General features: G+C 43.3%; 1 protein-coding gene across 15 annotated transcripts in view; it reads left to right on the top strand.

Annotated features, from left to right (window-relative positions):
* LOC112233531 (CAP-Gly domain-containing linker protein 1) overlaps positions 1-17164 on the top strand; it is a 52303-nt gene extending 35139 nt beyond the window's left edge. For 12 of the 15 annotated variants that reach the window (XM_024401232.2, XM_024401227.2, XM_024401229.2 and 9 more), the window contains 10 exons: positions 639-736; positions 1227-1347; positions 1481-1533; positions 3171-3191; positions 5687-5804; positions 7295-7445; positions 7525-7577; positions 15174-15179; positions 15829-15956; positions 16165-17164. In XM_024401232.2, coding sequence (XP_024257000.1) covers positions 639-736; positions 1227-1347; positions 1481-1533; positions 3171-3191; positions 5687-5804; positions 7295-7445; positions 7525-7577; positions 15174-15179; positions 15829-15956; positions 16165-16396 — 981 coding nt within the window. In that variant the 3' untranslated portion in view covers positions 16397-17164. The remainder of the gene's footprint in view (positions 1-638; positions 737-1226; positions 1348-1480; positions 1534-3170; positions 3192-5686; positions 5805-7294; positions 7446-7524; positions 7578-15173; positions 15180-15828; positions 15957-16164) is intronic. The other 3 variants (XM_024401237.2, XM_024401236.2, XM_024401238.2) reach the window with 3 other exon arrangements.
* Positions 17165-17471: the final 307 nt, after the last annotated feature.

The raw sequence follows: 17471 nt of genomic DNA, 5'->3' as shown, positions 1-17471 counted from the left end.
ATCCTCTTTGAACAACTGAACCAATTTGACATTTCTGGCTGTTGTGTGTTAACTTACCAGAAGTTGGGTGTGTGGGGTGTCATGGTTGCAAACCACTTTCACAAGTTAGTCTTCACAACATAATACAGTGTTACACGTAAACAGAAATTCAGCCACAGATGCTGACATGTTCACACTTACCAAGATCACATGACCATTCCTGTGTGTGTCTGACATAGAGGGAGAGAAAGTAGCCAAACCGACGTGCGCAAGTTAACCCATCGTAGCAACAAGTTTGTGTATCTATCATCTCATCTGGTATTGTCAGTCTTGACTGTGTCAGTCTAGTCAGCTAAGTTAGCTAGCTAGCTTGCAAGGCTAATTGAGGCTACTTTGCTGTGCTCCCCATCCTTGTCTACAACAACATTCATATTAAACAACAGCCTACCTGTTGGTTGATCATTGTAGCCTATTCCTTCTCAGTTAGCCAACTTAAATCTGTAATTATAATTCTAGTTTGCATTAATTAGAAATCTCCCACTTCAATTGCTACACATGAACCTTTGACTGTAGTGCTTCTTTGATTGACCAACAATAACAAGCATCAATGTATTATATACATTAGAAGTTCTTTATGTTTTGTGTGTGTTATTTCTCAGCTGGATGCATTGAAGCAACAGAATTCTAAATACCAAGAGGAGCTCAACCTCCAGCTCTGCTCAGAGAACCAGAAAATCAGTAGCCTGTGCCAGGAGATGTGAGTATATTGTGTGTGTGTGTGTGTGTGGGGGGGGGGTTATACACACACACACACATTGCTCTAAAGTCTTCAGACTTATAAGAGTCAGACATTCTGTCTTCATACTCAACCTCAAGTCCTAAATATCTCAAAAAAATGTGTCACTTCATCACTATTCGCTACTGTGTACATATCTTATGGTGCAGTTGACACCAACGTTCATGCCTTGAATGAATTTGGCCATGAATAATGAAGCAACATTAAAGTTACAATTGTTTTGCTGTTTGTTGTTGAACAAGCGAAGGGGCCTGTATCCTGCCAGGTGATAGGTAGACAGTGAGGTGAATGATATCTGGCATGCAAATCCTAGCAGCTACCAGTTGTAGAAAGTGATTTCCTCATACCTTTCCTTGTACCTATTTCCCTCTCTCACCCCCTTACCAGTTGTCTGTATATTCCTGTACTCATGTAGCTATGTATTTATAATATTGTCTGTGTGTGTGTTTAGTGAGGAGCTGAAGCAAGTTGCCTCTGTGAAGTCCCAGTCCCTGGTGGCCTTACAGGAGGAGAACAACAAGCTGACTAAGGAGGTTGGCAGCAGCAAGAAGGATATCAGTGGCCAGCAGAAGGTACCACCACTGGACTACTGATCTATTCCCTCAAACTGCCACAACTATTTTAAGAATGTAACACATAGGCCTACATTGAATCACTACACCTGTCCAACCAACTAATTTAATTCCATAATGTTTTTCTTTTAAGCTGGAAACTCAGCAGTCCAAGCTCAATAAACAGTTGCAAGATATGAAGCAGAGGTGAGAAACTGTTTCATTTCTATCCAAATCAAGAGTACAAGAAAGTATAATTTTGACATTTCTAGCCAGATGGCATTGGAGACAGTTCTGCAATTAACCTCTCTGGGATATGTGGGACGGTAGCGTGCCACCTCGCCAACAGCCAGTGAAATTGCGGGGCGCCAAATTCAAAACAACAGAAATCCCATAATTAAAATTCCTCATTTTAAAGATAAACTTCTTGTAAATCCAGCCACAGTGTCCGATTTCAAATAGACTTTATGGCGAAAGCACACCAAACGATTATGTTAGGTCAGCACCTAGTCACAGAAAACTATACAGCCATTTTCCAGCCAAGGAGAGGGCTCACAAAAATCCAAAATGGCAATTAAATTAATCATTAACCTTTGATCTTCATCAGATGGCACTTACTGGACTTCATGTTACACAATAAATGTGTGTTTTGTTCGATAAAGTTAATCTTTATGTCCAAAAACCTCATTTTGAAATTGGTGTGTTATGATCAGAAATGCATTGTCTCAAACAAACATCCGGTGAAAGTGCAGAGAGCCACATCAAATTACAGAAATACTCATAATAAACATTGATAAAAGATACAAGTGTTATGCATGGAAATATGGATAAACTTCTCCTTAATGCAAACGCTGTGTCAGATTTCAGAAAGACTTTATGGCGAACGCACACCATGCGATTATGTTAGGTCAGCGCTAGTCACAGAAAAACATCCAGCCATTTTCCAAAGAAGGAGAGGTGTCAAAGTCAGAAATAGCGTTATAAATATTCACTTACCTTTGATGATCTTGATCGGAATGCACTCCCAGGAATCCCAGTTCCACAATAAATGTTTGTTTTGTTTGATAAAGTCCATCATTTATGTCCAAATACCTCCTTTTTGTTTTGCGCGTTTAGCCCAGTAGTAATCCAAATGCATAATGCGTGATCACTTGTTCAGACGAAATGTCAAAACAGTTCTAATACAGTTCGTAGAAACATGTCAAATGATGTATAGAATCAATCTTTAGGATGTTTTTATCATAAATCTTCAATAATGTTCCAACCGAAGAATTCCTGTCTTTAGAAATGTAATGGAACGCAGCTACCTCTCACAGGCTCGCGCGTGATCAGCTCATGGCCTTCTGCCAGACCTCTGGTTGAAACAGCTCTCATTCTCTCCTCACAATAGAAGTCTCAAACAATGTTCTAAAGACTGTTGACATCTAGTGGAAGCCTTAGGAAGTGCAATATTACCCCATAGACACTGTATATTCGCTAGGCAATGACTTGAAAAACTACAAACCTCAGATTTCCCACTTCCTGGTTGGATTGTTTCTCAGGTTTTTGCCTGCCATATGAGTTCTGTTGTACTCACAGACATCATTCAAACAGTTTTAGTGTTTTTTTTGTGTTCTCTATCCAAATCTAATAATTATATGCATATTCTAGCTTTTGGGCCTGAGTAGCAGGCAGTTTTACTCTGGGCACCTTTTTATCCAAGCTACTCAATACTGCCCCCCAGTCCCAAAGAAGCTAAGCATGGATGCTGGCATCAATTTGCCCTTCGCCAACGTGGCATGTCTTGCTTGTGCTCTGTCCTACATGCTCTGTTTGATTACATTCTCTTCTTTTGCCTTTCAAAGCTTGCCCAATAATACCTTCAGGTACTTCCATGCTTTTTAAAATTGTTACCTAACGTGTCATACTGTTAGCTTAGGAAGGTAAGAAGAGATCAATGAGTAATCCCTCTTAATTCACTTGCTTTTTGTCATCTCATATTTATTTGTCCTTATTTGTAATCAAACTGTAGACTCGGAAGTTCGCGTGCCGTAGATTATAAAATGGCAATGCAAAATTTCCTCACCCCACCTGTTTTTTCCAATGGAAAACGCATGCTTGATTACACCATTGACATTGGATCTCTGTTTGTTTTTAAACAGAGATCCATCACGTCTGTCCAATACCATGCCTGCTTTATCCACAGGAGGCTGCTGAGGGTAGAACGGCTCATAATAATGGCCGGAACAGAGCCACATTTATCTGATTATTATAGGCCCACTGTCTCTTTTCTTTCTTTGTTCTCTGTCTTGATGTCATGCCTTTGTTTCCCTTTGAGCAGACTTCATCTTTTCATTCCATGCTTCTGAATTAGATTCACAAGCACACTTCTATGTACAATTGAAGTCGGAAGTTGACACACTTTGGTTGGAGTCATTAAAACTTGTTTTTCAACCACTCCACAGATTTCTTGTTAGTAAACTATAGTTTTGGCAAGTTGGTTAGGACATTTAATTTGTGCATGACCCAAGTAATTTTTCCAACAATTGTTTACAGACCGATTATTTCACTTATTATTCACTGTGTCACAATTCCAGTGGGTCAGAAGTTTACATACACTGTGCCTTTAAACAGCTTGGAAAATTATTTCATGGCTTTAGAAGCTTCTGATAGGCAAATTGACATCATTTGAGTCAATTGGAGGTGTACCTGTGGATGTATTTCAAGGCCTACCTTCATTCAGTGCCTCTTTGCTTGACATCATGGGAAAATCAAAAGAAATCAGGCAAGAAAATAAATTGTAGACCTCCACAAGTCTGGTTCATCCTTGGGAGCAATTTCCAAATGCCTGAAGGTACCATGTTCACCTGTACAAACAATAGTACGCAAGTATAAACACCATGGAACCACGCAGCCATCATCCCGCTCAGGAAGGAGACCTAGAGATGAACGTACTTTGGTGCGAAAAGTGCAAATCAATCCCAGAACAACAGCAAAGGAACTTGTGAAGATGCTGGAGGAAACGGGTACAAACGTATCTATATCCACAGTAAAACGAGTCCAATATCGACATAACCTGAAAGGCCGCTCAGCAAGGAAGAAGCCACTGCTCCAAAACCGCCATAAAAAAGCCAGACTTCGGTTTGCAACTGCACATGGGGACAAAGATCGTACTTTTTGGATAAATGTCCTCTGGTCTGATGATTGTGTGGATATATTGAAGCAACATCTCAAGACATCAGTCAGGAAGTTAAAGCTTGGTTGAAAATGGGTCTTCCAAATGGACAATGACCTCAAGCATACTTCCAAAGTTGTGACAAAATGGCAACAAAGGACAACAAAGTCAAGGTATTGGAGTGGCCATCACAAAGCCCTGACCTCAATCCCATAGAAAATGTGTGGGCAGAACTGAAAAGTGTGTGAGAGCAAGGAGGCCAACAAACCTGACTCAGTTACACCAGCTCTGTCAGGAGGAATTGGCCAAAATTCACCCAACTTATTGTGGGAAGCTTGTGGAAGGTTACCTGAAATTTTTGACCCAAGTTAAATAATTTAAGGGCAAGAGTGTATGTAATCTTCTGACCCACTGGGAATGTGATGAAAGAAATGCAAGCTGAAATTAATAATTCTCTCTACTATTATTCTGACATTTCACATTCTTAAAATATGTGATGATCCTAACTGACCTAAGACGGGGCATTTTTACTCGGATTTAATGTCAGGAATTGTGAAAAACTGAGTTTAAATGTATTTGGCTTAGGTGTATGTAAACTTCCGACTTCAACTGTAAATAAAGTAGTCAAAAGTTTAGTATTTGGTCCCATCTTCCTAGTATGCAAAGACTACATCAAGCTTGTGACTCTACAAACTTGCTGAGTGCATTTGCAGAAAGTTTTGGTTGTTTCAGATTATTTTGTGCCCAATAAAAATGAATGGTAAATAATGTATGGTGTCAATTTGGAGTCACTTTTATTGTAAATTAAAATAGAATGTTTCTAAATAAGTCTCTATTTAATGTGGATGCTACCATGATTAGGGATAATCCTGAATGAATAGTGAATAATAATGAGTGAGAGTTTGTGTGTCAAAGATCATACCCCCAAGACATGCCAACCTCCCCTGTTATTGTTAATAGTGAGAGGTTTATCAAGGGTGTCAACCATTTCTGACCACACTGTATATACTGTGTATAAAAATGGATCTTTACCAAACTTAAACTACCGGCCACAGTTCATTGCAGGGAAAAGTCACATTATGTTGGCTGCTGGTGGTATTCCATTATACATTAGATTTAACCTAGATTATGCATGGTCAATGCTCCACTAGTCCTTGTTGGAGTGGTTAAACTCTATTCATAATAATTGTGTGTTGTCCTTGACAGAGAGACCGCCTTGAAGAAACAGTTAGATGAGGAGAAAGCCTCCCTCCAGAAGTCCATCCATAAAAGCAGTGCCTTGATCTCCGAGAAGGATCAGGAGCTGGAGACCCTAAAGAGTGAGGTAAGAATTGGCGCTCTTCCCTATTTCTAGACATTTGAATTCCCTAACCTCATGGCAGGCTTCTTGGCACTATTTCTAGGCCAAAAAGCAATGGGGTAGTCTAATTAGATCTGGAGTAGTAATGAGTTCTCTTTTCAGGATATTTTTTTTTTCAGCATTTGTATACTATATTCATTGTATAATGTACACTACCGTTAAAAAGTGTGGGGTCCCTAAGAAATGTCCGTGTATTTCAAGAAAAGCACTTTTTTTTTTGTCCATTTTTAAAATAACATCAAGTTGATCAGAAATACAGTGAAGACATTGTTAATGTTGTAAATTACTATTGTAGCTGGAAACAGCAGATTTTTAAAAATGGAATATCTATATAGGCGTACAGAGGCACATTATCAGCAACCATCACTCCTGTGTTCCAATGGCACATTGTGTTAGCTAATCCAAGTGTATCATTTTATAAGGCTAATTGATCATTAGAAAACCCTTTTGCAATTATGTTAGCACAGCTGAAAACTGTTGTTCTGATTTAAACAAACAATAAAGCTGGCCTTCTTTAAACTAGTTGAGTATCTGGAGCATCAGCATTTGTAGGTTCGATTACAGGCTCAAAATTGCCAGAAACAAAGTACTTTCTTCTGAAACTCGTCAGTCTAATCTTGTTCTGAGAAATGAATGCTATTCCATGCGAGAAATTGCCAAGAAACTGAAGATCTCGTACAACGCTGTGTACGACAAGTATTTTAGTGTCTACTTTGAGAAACAGACGCCTCACAAGTCCTCAACTGGCAGCTTCATTAAATAGTACCCGCAAAACACCAGTCTCAACGTCAACAGTGAAGAGGTGACTCCGGGATGCTGGCCTTCTAGGCAGAGTTCCTCTGTCCAGTGTCTGAGTTCTTTTGCCCATCTTAATCTTTTCTTTTTATTGGCCGGTCTGAGATACTGTATTTTCTTTGAAACTCTGTGCATGGAATAGCCTTCATTTCTCAGAACAAGAATAGACTGATGAGTTTCAGAAGAAAGTTCTTTGCTTCTGGCCATTTTGAGCCTGTAATCGAACCCACAAATATTGATGCTCCAGATACACAACTGGTCTAAAGAAGGCCAGTTTTATTGCTGCTTTAATCAGGACAACAGTTTTCAACTGTGCTAACATAATTGCAAAAGGGTTTTCTAATGATCAATTAGCCTTTTAAAATGATACACCTGGATTAGCTAACACAACATGTCATTGGAACACAGGAGTGATGGTTGCTGATAATGGGCAGCTGTACGCATATGTAGATATTCCATTTTAAAAAATCTGCCATTTCCAGCTACAGTAGTCATTTACAATATTAACAATGTCTACACTGTATTTCTGATCAATTTGATGTTATTTTGATGGACAAAAAAATGTGCTTTTCTTTCAAAAACAAGGACACTTCTAAGTGACCCCAAACTTTTGAAAGGTAGTGTGTATGACATAATAGTGTATTTTTCCCTCTGAACAGTTTTCAGTGCTGCGAGGGGAGAGCGCCACAGCAAAGACACTGAAGTCTACTGTCCAGTCTCTGGAGAAAGACAAGTCGCGGCTGCAGGAGCGTGTTCAGAGCCTAGAGAAGAGCCTTGCAGGAGGACAGGACACTCTTACCAGCACCTCTGGTATGACTGGGCAGTCAAAGCTTAAATCTACAGATTGAGCTTCACTGTCACTGAATGCTTATACATGTTTTCCCTTCAGGTGATGCAGCTCTGAACCAATTAAAGGAGGACAAGGAGACTTCAGAGAGCCAGGTATGCATGACTTATTATGGCCCAATTTAGCAAAAATTGGTATATAAAACACAACTTGGGTATGCCATTCAGTTGCTTTTTTACCAATATGTATATTTTTGGATGATTTGTGCATTCACTTAGTTTCCATACTATTGCCATATGTCATGCACTGGATGTTTTGCATACTATGATCAAGTCAACTTTCATATTGGCAGTGTTATTGTAATTACATTTAAAGCAATCACATTTTGCTCAAACTCTGCTGAAACTGATGTCCATGTCTGCCAAGTCCATGGCTGGTAATATAGGCTTAATTTAAATTAGCTGTAGAACCTCTGATGATTGATTTGTTATGTGAAATGAAACCTTATTTTTGGGCCTCACAAACCTCTAAACAGTTTAACACAAAACGTTCATGTGCACTAAAATTTCTTAACGTGTAGATTAAAATGGACTCTGGTACGCTCTAATGTGTGTGTGTATAGGTCACTGGGAGTAAATGGATACCGGACTGCACTCTAGTCAAAGAAGCCCAGTCTAGGAGTTTAATGATGAAGCAGAGTATACATGTGGTATTTACTCAAAAACGCATAAAATATCCCTGCAAATGAAAACGGTCTGATCGCCACAAAAGCCAACCAAACTGAGAAAGAAATTCAGTTTTTAAACTAACAATTGGTTGCCATGGTGAATAATCCAATAATAATTGATAGGACACATGAAATTAAACCTCAGTTTACCGGAGTCTCTAAATTGAAATACTGGCAGATCAATAAATGTCTTTGTAGATCTAATAACACTTTGAGGATTCTAAATTCAAATCTAATGGGCTTTTATACAGCTGCCCCATCTTCCTTTCTATGAAAGCAGGTCTGCGCCGTCTAACATAGTGGGAAGCTCCACCAATCGGGCTACAGGATGCGGTAGATTCGAACCTTGACCGGATCCTTCCATCTGCACCTGGTATCATCTTCACTAACCGTCCGATGGGCCACAAAGCTCGTGGTAGCTGAGGATCCACTATCATGGCCACTTGTCCAACCTTCAAGTCTGGAGTGTCAATCCATCACTTCTGCCTCTGCTGAAGACTTGGCAAATAGTTCCGCATTATTTGGGTCCAGAAGTGGCCCACCAGGACCTAACTATGCTTCCAACAGTGTCATCCAAGAAGGTCTCTGTCTGCATATACGGCATGTGGGGAGCAAAGCATCATGCCCTTCCATCGTTCAGATTACGTTTGACTGGATCGAGGGTTCTACGTCTGCTGAAACAGCCAAGGGTCTTGGAGCTCAGAATGCATTCCACCTCTGTAAGGAACATCAGGAGGACATCTTCATGTTGTGACTTGTCTTCAACTGCTACACGAAGAGCATACTTCACATACCTTATTTCCCTCTCCCAGGCGCCTCTGAAATGCAGTGCATTCGGGGGTTGAACCGAAAGGTGACCTTCTGTTCAGCCAGCTGTTCCTGGAGTGCAGGCCTGAGGGCCATGAAGGCCTCTTGCAGCTCTCTGTCCGCCCCTCAGAAATTGGTCCCATTGTCCGACAGGATCTCAAAGGGTTATTCTCGTTGGGAAATGAAGCTGCGGAGCGCCATCAGGAAGGTATCTGCGTCCATTTTGGTCAGACCATTGAGGCCGGTGCATTGAGTGGTGAGACTGGTTAGCTCAGCCAGAGTTTTCCCCCTCGTAATGTCGTCTGCTGGGTTGTTAGGGAGTGGAGATATGTCGACACCGCTATCAGTAGGATCTTGAATCTCAGCAATTCTGGTGCCAACAAACACTTTATGACACGATTCCGATTGAAGCCAGTTCAGGAAGGTTGTTGAATCTGACCACAGGGTGGTCCTGCGGACCACCAAAGTAACCTCAGTTTTGCAGAAGATGAGCTAGTGTTGGGCTCCAGTTGGCAGCACTGAGCTCCAGGCGGGGTATTGAGACTTGGCGCTTGGGTGCCACTCGAGATCTTGCCGCGCGGAATGAGACCTGTACTTGTCGTTGGTCATCCTCAGAGTGGAGGTAGGCCACAGAGCCGTAGCTCTCTCTGAAGCATCGCAGAAGATGTGGATGTCGATGGTCACTGTGGCGCTGTCGATGTTTGGAGGGAAATAAATCAAATCAAATTTATTTATATAGCCCTTCGTACATCAGCTGATATCTCAAAGTGCTGTACAGAAACCCAGCCTAAAACCCCAAACAGCAAGCAATGCAGGTGTAGAAGCACGGTGGCTAGGAAAAACTCCCTAGAAAGCCCAAAACCTAGGAAGAAACCTAGAGAGAAACCAGGCTATGTGGGGTGGCCAGTCCTCTTCTGGCTGTGCCGGGTGGAGATTATAACAGAACATGGCCAAGATGTTCAAATGTTCATAAATGACCAGCATGGTCGTATAATAATAAGACAGAACAGTTGAAACTGGAGCAGCAGCACGGTCAGATGGACTGGGGATAGCAAGGAGTCATCATGTCAGGTAGTCCTGGGGCATGGTCCTAGGGCTCAGGTCCTCCGAGAGAGAGAAGGAGAGAATTAGAGAACGCACACTTAGATTCACACAGGACACCGAATAGGACAGGAGAAGTACTCCAGATATAACAAACTGACCCTAGCCCCCCGACACACAAACTACTGCAGCATAAATACTGGAGGCTGAGACCGGAGGGGTCAGGAGACACTGTGGCCCCATCCGAGGACACCCCCGGACAGGGCCAAACAGGAAGGATATAACCCCACCCACTTTGCCAAAGCACAGCCCCCACACCACTAGAGGGATATCTTCAACCACCAACTTACCATCCTGAGACCAGGCTGAGTATAGCCCACAAAGATCTCCGCCATGGCACAACCCAAGGGGGGGCGCCAACCCAGACAGGATGACCACATCAGTGAATCAACCCACTCAGGTGACGCACCCCTTCCAGGGACGGCATGAGAGAGCCCCAGTAAGCCAGTGACTCAGCCCCTGTAATAGGGTTAGAGGCAGAGAATCCCAGTGGAAAGAGGGGAACCGGCTAGGCAGAGACAGCAAGGGCGGTTCGTTGCTCCAGAGCCTTTCCGTTCACCTTCCCACTCCAGGGCCAGACTACACTCAATCATATGACCCACTGAAGAGATGAGTCTTCAGTAAAGACTTAAAGGTTGAGACCGAGTTTGCGTCTCTGACATGGGTAGGCAGACCGTTCCATAAAAATGGAGCTCTATAGGAGAAAGCCCTGCCTCCAGCTGTTTGCTTAGAAATTCTAGAGACAATTAGGAGGCCTGCGTCTTGTGACCGTAGCGTACGTGTAGGTATGTACGGCAGGGCCAAATCAGAGAGATAGGTAGGAGCAAGCCCATGTAATGCTTTGTAGGTTAGCAGATAAACCTTGAAATCAGCCCCTGCTTTGACAGGAAGCCAGTGTAGAGAGGCTAGCACTGGAGTAATATGATCAAATTTTTTGGTTCTAGTCAGGATTCTAGCAGCCGTATTTAGCACCAACTGAAGTTTATTTAGTGCTTTATCCGGGTAGCCAGAAAGTAGAGCATTGCAGTAGTCTAACCTAGAAGTGACAAAAGCATGGATTAATTTTTCTGCATCATTTTTGGACAGAAAGTTTCTGATTTTTGCAATGTTACGTAGATGGAAAAAAGCTGTCCTTGAAATGGTCTTGATATGTAAAAATGACACCTAGGGATGAAAACCTCTGACAGGGTTTGAAGTTTGCGCTCCCACTCACTCCTTCCACTGGTCTAGTAGGTGTGCCGGTAAGAGGGGTTGTCCCATACCCTCTCCTTCGTCCAGAGCTCCTGTTCCAGGATCTTTGCTCTCGTCTTGAAGTGGATGATATATCCCATGGGGCCATACTGCCTGGCAAGAGTATGGTAGATGATCCTCATGGTGAGCGTCGGCTCCACCACAGGGCGTTACTTGTACCCCAATGTGTCTGTAGGGCAGTGCCAGCGGAGTCCTAATGTGGTTGCTTCAAGAGCTTGATCACATAGCCTGCAGTTTTTAGCTTCTGAACTTCTTGGCATTAGCTCTTCGCCTGCTCTGGGTTCTTGGCTAAATTCTGCTCTGTGCTCCTCAGATGAGCCAAGACTGCCTCCTTGAGTGCTTTCAAGTGTGGAGAGTCCTTAACTCGGAGTAGTGGAGTGGTATAGTGTGCAACAGTCACACATACGGTGTCAGTCTCAAGGGTGCGGAAAGCCTCATGATTTTGCTTGGACTGGGTCAAGGCCATCTTTACATTATGGTAAGGCAGAGTATCAATCTGCAACAGCTTCTCCACATGGAGGAAAAGGCCATCTGAACGATAGTGTAAGTGAACAGGCACTGTTGTTCCTTGCTGGAATTGGACGGGAAGTTGGAAGGCCCTTGGAGTGCCCAAACAAGTCTTGTATTGACTGCAACAGGTCCACATTGATGGCTCATGCGCACCATTTCCATCAGTATTAGCAAGTGAGGGTGATCTGAACCGATCAGGACCAGGGGACTGGCCTTGGTGAAGGTCTTGAAGGGAAGACCTCAGAGGTGTTGGTAATGCTTACTGCAAAGCCTCCACTGGGTAGCAGTACTCTGCGAAGCCTAGGTCATCAGCAGTGAAGGGTTTGGTGATACTGAACTGCTTGGATGGGTTGCACACGGGTGAGAGCTTCAAAGTGACCGAGTTGCCTTTTAACTGCACCACCTCTTGATGTACAGTCCTAAGCATCAGGGACTCTGCTTTCTTCGGCAACGCCATTTGCTGAACAGCAGTGGGAATGGTACACTCTGAGCCATAATCTATGACTGCATAGGTTTCGAGTGATCTGTTATCATTGTAGAGCCGGACTTTCACCACCTTTAGCATCACACTGCCAGAGTGATTTGGGCGGTCCAGGTAGACTGTGGTCGGAGGTGTGCTGACCATCTGGAAGCTCTTATCGTCTTCTTCAGCGAGGTCATGATGGACAGTCAGGTGTTGCTCTTTGCAGACGTTGCACGGCTTCTTTAGGGTGCAGGAATCTTGCTGGTGTCCTCTCCCACACTGCCAGCACTGGTCTTTATCCTTGACCCACTGAGCTATTTGGTATTTGGAGAGGAGCTTAAACTCCTCACAATAACTGAGGTAGTGTTCTTGCTTCTTTCAAAAAGGGCAGTACGGTTTAGGCTTCTTTGCCCTTAGATGCCTTTCCTTCCTGTGGAGCTGAGGACTTCTTGGACTTTGTTGAAAATTCAAAGTTCAGTAGTCTGGTCTGTGTTGTAGAGGACGGTGGTAGACTCGTTCTTGTTGTGGGAAGACGGGCTCTGTTCTATAGCGCCCTTGTCCTCTTTCTGGTACAACTCAACCGCTTGACTGGCAATCCGCTTGTCCCGAGACTTGACTTGTAAACAGACAGTCAGGTCAGGTAGGCTGTAAGTTCTATCGACCCCTGTTTGTATCACAGGAGATTGGTGGCACCTTAATTGGGGAGGATGGGCACAAGGTAATGGCTGGAGCGGAATTAGTGGAAAGGTATCAACAGCATCCCATTCCATTTGCTCCATTCCGGCCATTATTATGAGTTGTCCACCCCTCAGCAGTCTCCACTGGTTTATAGAATGCCTTTGGTAATGCAATACTCCATAAAACCGTCTATGTAGGCTCTTGGCAGCTTGGTGAGTCGGCAATCCACATATGAGCCGCACATCAGCTCGAATTCGTTGGCACTCTAGTCTGAGTGTCTGGAGCATACTCATGAGAGAGTGAATTCATCAAATGCTGTAGCATCTCCCATCTTGATAGGTGGCACATTCAGGATGGCTCCAAGCTCACTCTGCACAACTGCCTTGGCTGTCCATACTTGTCCTGAAGTGTACTCAGGGCAGTGGAGTAAGGATTTGAATCATTCATACATGAGTGGGACAGTTTGTAAGCACTTGGAAGCTTGAGGTGCTCCAGCAGAACTTGGTACTTGTAATGCTCTGTCAGATGAGGATGGGGGCCAAGCAGGCTGTCCACGGCCTTCCTCAGTAGGGCGAAGTCACTCTCACGACCGCTGCTCAAGTGTGGGAGCTTTGGCTTTGGGATCCCAAAGGAGGCTGCTGCAACTAGGTCCATTAGGTTTGGGCCTGGAGTCACAGGTGCCTAAGGCACTGCAGGTGTTGGCTGCTGGCATGGATTGGGCCTGTGTGGTGGCGCTGTCCCAAGACCGTTTGGAGGATAAGAGCAGACATGGTGCTGGCATGCTCAGCAGTTGATGCCGAGAGCTGGGCTGGCTGATTAGACAATAGAGGTGGATCAATCCAACGGTCTGGGCCTAGCAGCAAGGAGGAGGCATCGCTCTGGTTGACTAGACCATGGTTGTGGACACCTGGACCTGAGGTAAATCCTTGGTTGGTGTCATGACATGGGATTATGCTGGAGGTTGCTCTGGTATGAGCAGGTGGATGGTCTGGGGCCATCCGGAGTGCCCTTCACATGATTTTTTTTAGGAGCTGAAGAAGCCGCGTCGCCGCCTTCAGCTTGTTCTGGGCCTGGCGAAGGAGTTGCTGCTCCCTCCATTGTCTTTCTCTACTCTTCAGCTGCATCTCCTGGTATCTTCTCTCCATGGTGAGTTTGAGTCTCGCCATCTCTTTTTCGGAATTAAATCGGGCTGCCTCTCTCTCTTAAGCTAACTGGTGTCCCAGTTCTTCAAGTGCTATCTTCTTAAGATGAATTTGAATATATGAGTGATCACTGTTGTCGCCATTACTGCTTTGTTGACTGGGGGCTGGCGACCCCCTTCCTTGGAGGAGCTGGGATTGTAATGCCGTACCTTGTTGTGGCTGGCCTGGGCTCAACAGTTCGCTTTGTTGAGGTTGGTGATGATCCTCTTCATCAGAATCCTCCTTGAGGTCGTCTTCTTTGGGGGTGTGGCTTGCCTGAAGCTGTCCTGTGGGGGAGGGCTCACCAGTTAGAATACCCTCACCTCGGTGGGCATGCCTACTTGGAGTGGTTGTTCGAGTGTGTGGGTGGTTGACTGTTTAGGCTGCTGTATCTGCCGTCGTGGACGTTCATCTCCTCGGGGCTGGGTCCCTTGGGAGATCTGGGTGTCCTCAGTCTCGATGTCCATCATCCAGAGTCTTGTACTCTCTGTTTTGATAGGCCACTGGGAGTAAACAAATACCGGACTGCACTCTGGTCAAAGAGTGATTACAGACACAGAAGCCAGTCTAGGAGTTTAATGATGAAACAGAGTATACATGTGGTATTTGGTCAAAAATGCACAAATATCCCTGCAAATAAAAAAGGGTCTGATCTCCACAAAAGCCAACTGGACTGAGAAATAAGTTCAGTTTTTATACTAACAATTGGTTGCCATGGTGAATAATCAAATGATAATTGATAGGACACATGAAAGTTAACATCAAACCGTTGACTGGAGTCTCTAAATGAATATACTGGCAGATCAATAAATGTATTTTATAATCTAACATGCTTTTATACATAGATCGGCATCCCTTTACTTACTGTGATGTCTAGCTGAACTGCTTGCCTACTATTTTCTCTGTCAGTGATGACTTGAGTCTGTTTTGTCTGGCTTTAGGTGGGTCCTAATTTTGATCTGTTTTGTCTCCTCCCTCTCTTTCTCATTTACCTCCTCTGTCACTGATGTTGGCCATGCTACCCGAAAATCAGGCAGCGGTTTGTTACTGTTATTCATCAGCTCCACTCATGCATGTCTATTTGTCTGTAGATTTCCCCACGGTTCTCGTTCCGTCTGTGCTGTTGTGTGTTCTGGAAAATAATTCCTAAAAGTTCCTGTTGGTTTACATGTCTGGTCGTCTCCCAAGGAGGAATTAGGCCTTCTCTCTGACATAATTTACCATAAGGATGTATTTACAATTCGCTTTAAAAAATAAATGAACACCATATCCTATTCATAAAGGAAATGTACCAGAGTTATGATTTCCAGCAAATTGGCATGCCTGGATGCCACAATTTCTCATTGGTGGACGATTCAGAGTTTTACTGTTCAGTGTTGCCCTCTTTACTTTTGCTCATGCCAGGATGTGGGGTTTGTTTTCATAACTTAGAAACTGGACAAGCACGTTGGTGAAGGTGATGGTGCACTGTTATTCTTGTAGCAGGGTGGGTTGGGGAAAGGGGTGAATATATTAACAGCTTGTGTGATTTTAGCACTCAATGAGATGTGGATGCTGTTGGATGACCTGTTTGTGTTCCATTTTCCAAAGTTCTAAGTTGGCTACATTTTACGTTTAACTGAAGTCTGTGCCGTATGAGCATAAAGAACTGTGTTACTGTCCGTGATTTCCCTTTTTGTCTGCGTCAGATTGAGTTCCTGAACTCGGTTATCGTGGACCTGCAGAAGAAGAATGAAGACCTTAAGGGCAAGCTGGAGAAGATGGCGGAGGCTTCCCTTAATGGGAATAATGCAAGCGAGCTTGATAACTATGACGGGTCAGCCTTCTCCCATGCTTTTAAACACTGACCCTGAGTCAGACAAGTTCAAGCCCACACTAACCTCATACTTTTTAATTTGTTGTTAATTTCATTAAGTTAGCTCAGAGCATAAAGCAGTATTTCTATTTTAACAATTCATCATAGTCCTAGTTTGCCCCCCCCCCACTCACACCCTGACCCTGTATGTTTCCCACCCTCTCCTCAGCGGTTTTAATGAAGGTCCCTCCAAAAAGAAGGTCCCACCAAGGCTCTTCTGTGACATCTGTGACTGCTTCGACCTCCATGATACAGAAGACTGTCCCACTCAGATGCAGATGCCGGACTCCCCACCCCACACCGCCTACCACGGCAGTAAGGATGAGGAGAGGGCTTATTGTGACATCTGTGAGGCCTTTGGTCACTGGACTGACTCCTGTAACGACGACCAGACCTTCTAATATAAAGCCTTCGAGAACCATCTTTGGCACAATCTCAACTTTTGCACATAAACCAAATTCTGAGGTGTGCAAGTGCACATGGAGTTCTCTACTGTATGGGTGTGTGCATGTGTTTGTTTGTGCAGAAAGTATTTATTGCACAAGCCCCTATGTGCTATAATTGGGAGGATATTGTCTCAAAACGATCAACTTAATTATCTGCACCCACACGTCATTGACTAGCAAAAGGGGCAGAAATGCTGACGTATTGTGATATAAGGTTTTCATTGGGAATTGTTTAAAAAATCCACTTTGTGTTGCGACCTTCTTCAGTGTGTGCAAAAGATGAGGCTATAGTTTATTTTTTTACACTTGGACATACTTTGTACTTAAACAAAAAAAAAGTTGCCTTGTCAATCTGTCTGTGATAATTGTGTGGTGGAAAGGCATGGAGAGGGGTGTGGCTGGCGCCTGTTGCCTGGCAGGGTTGGAGCAGTGAAGCAACGGCGTTTGACTTTTAGTTTAAAAAAAAGACTACCTCGGCCGTGTGGGATGGTGGTCAAGGTTGAAGCCGCTAAACAAACCTAAAGCACTGCACACACTTTATTCCTCTCCTCTGTTTAAAATCCTTGGTTCCTTTTTAAATGGCCTTTACAAGAACAATGCATAATTAAATTATAATTTAAGGATAAAATATTGTAAACAGATGGTATGATGCTCATGAATTTCTGTACCTAACTTTTTGAATGTTGAATATCTGTACAAAAATAAATTACATTTATGGATACATTTTAAGTTTGTTTCATAACAGTTGCAGGAGCTCGTGAAATTACCCTTCAAACACATTTTATATTAGTATTTATTTTTAAGTTCTCTCACCAAATATTTTCTGTACACAATTACTTCCTGAGTACTCTATACTAAGCAATACAGTTTCTTTGATTGAATGCCTTGGAAATGACCACTTGTACTGTAAGCACTTCATGGTTTCAGCTAGTGTTATGACATCACGTTTAAATATACATTACACAGATTACAGCTATGGTGCAGTTTTAATCACTGTTCCCTTTAAAAACAATTTAAGTAATATGTTTTT

Source organism: Oncorhynchus tshawytscha, linkage group LG04 (genome assembly GCF_018296145.1).
Source record: "Oncorhynchus tshawytscha isolate Ot180627B linkage group LG04, Otsh_v2.0, whole genome shotgun sequence".
Taxonomy (NCBI): Eukaryota; Metazoa; Chordata; class Actinopteri; order Salmoniformes; family Salmonidae; genus Oncorhynchus; species Oncorhynchus tshawytscha.
Note: the sequence above shows the minus strand (reverse complement) of the source record. Positions and strands in the feature narration are given on the sequence as shown.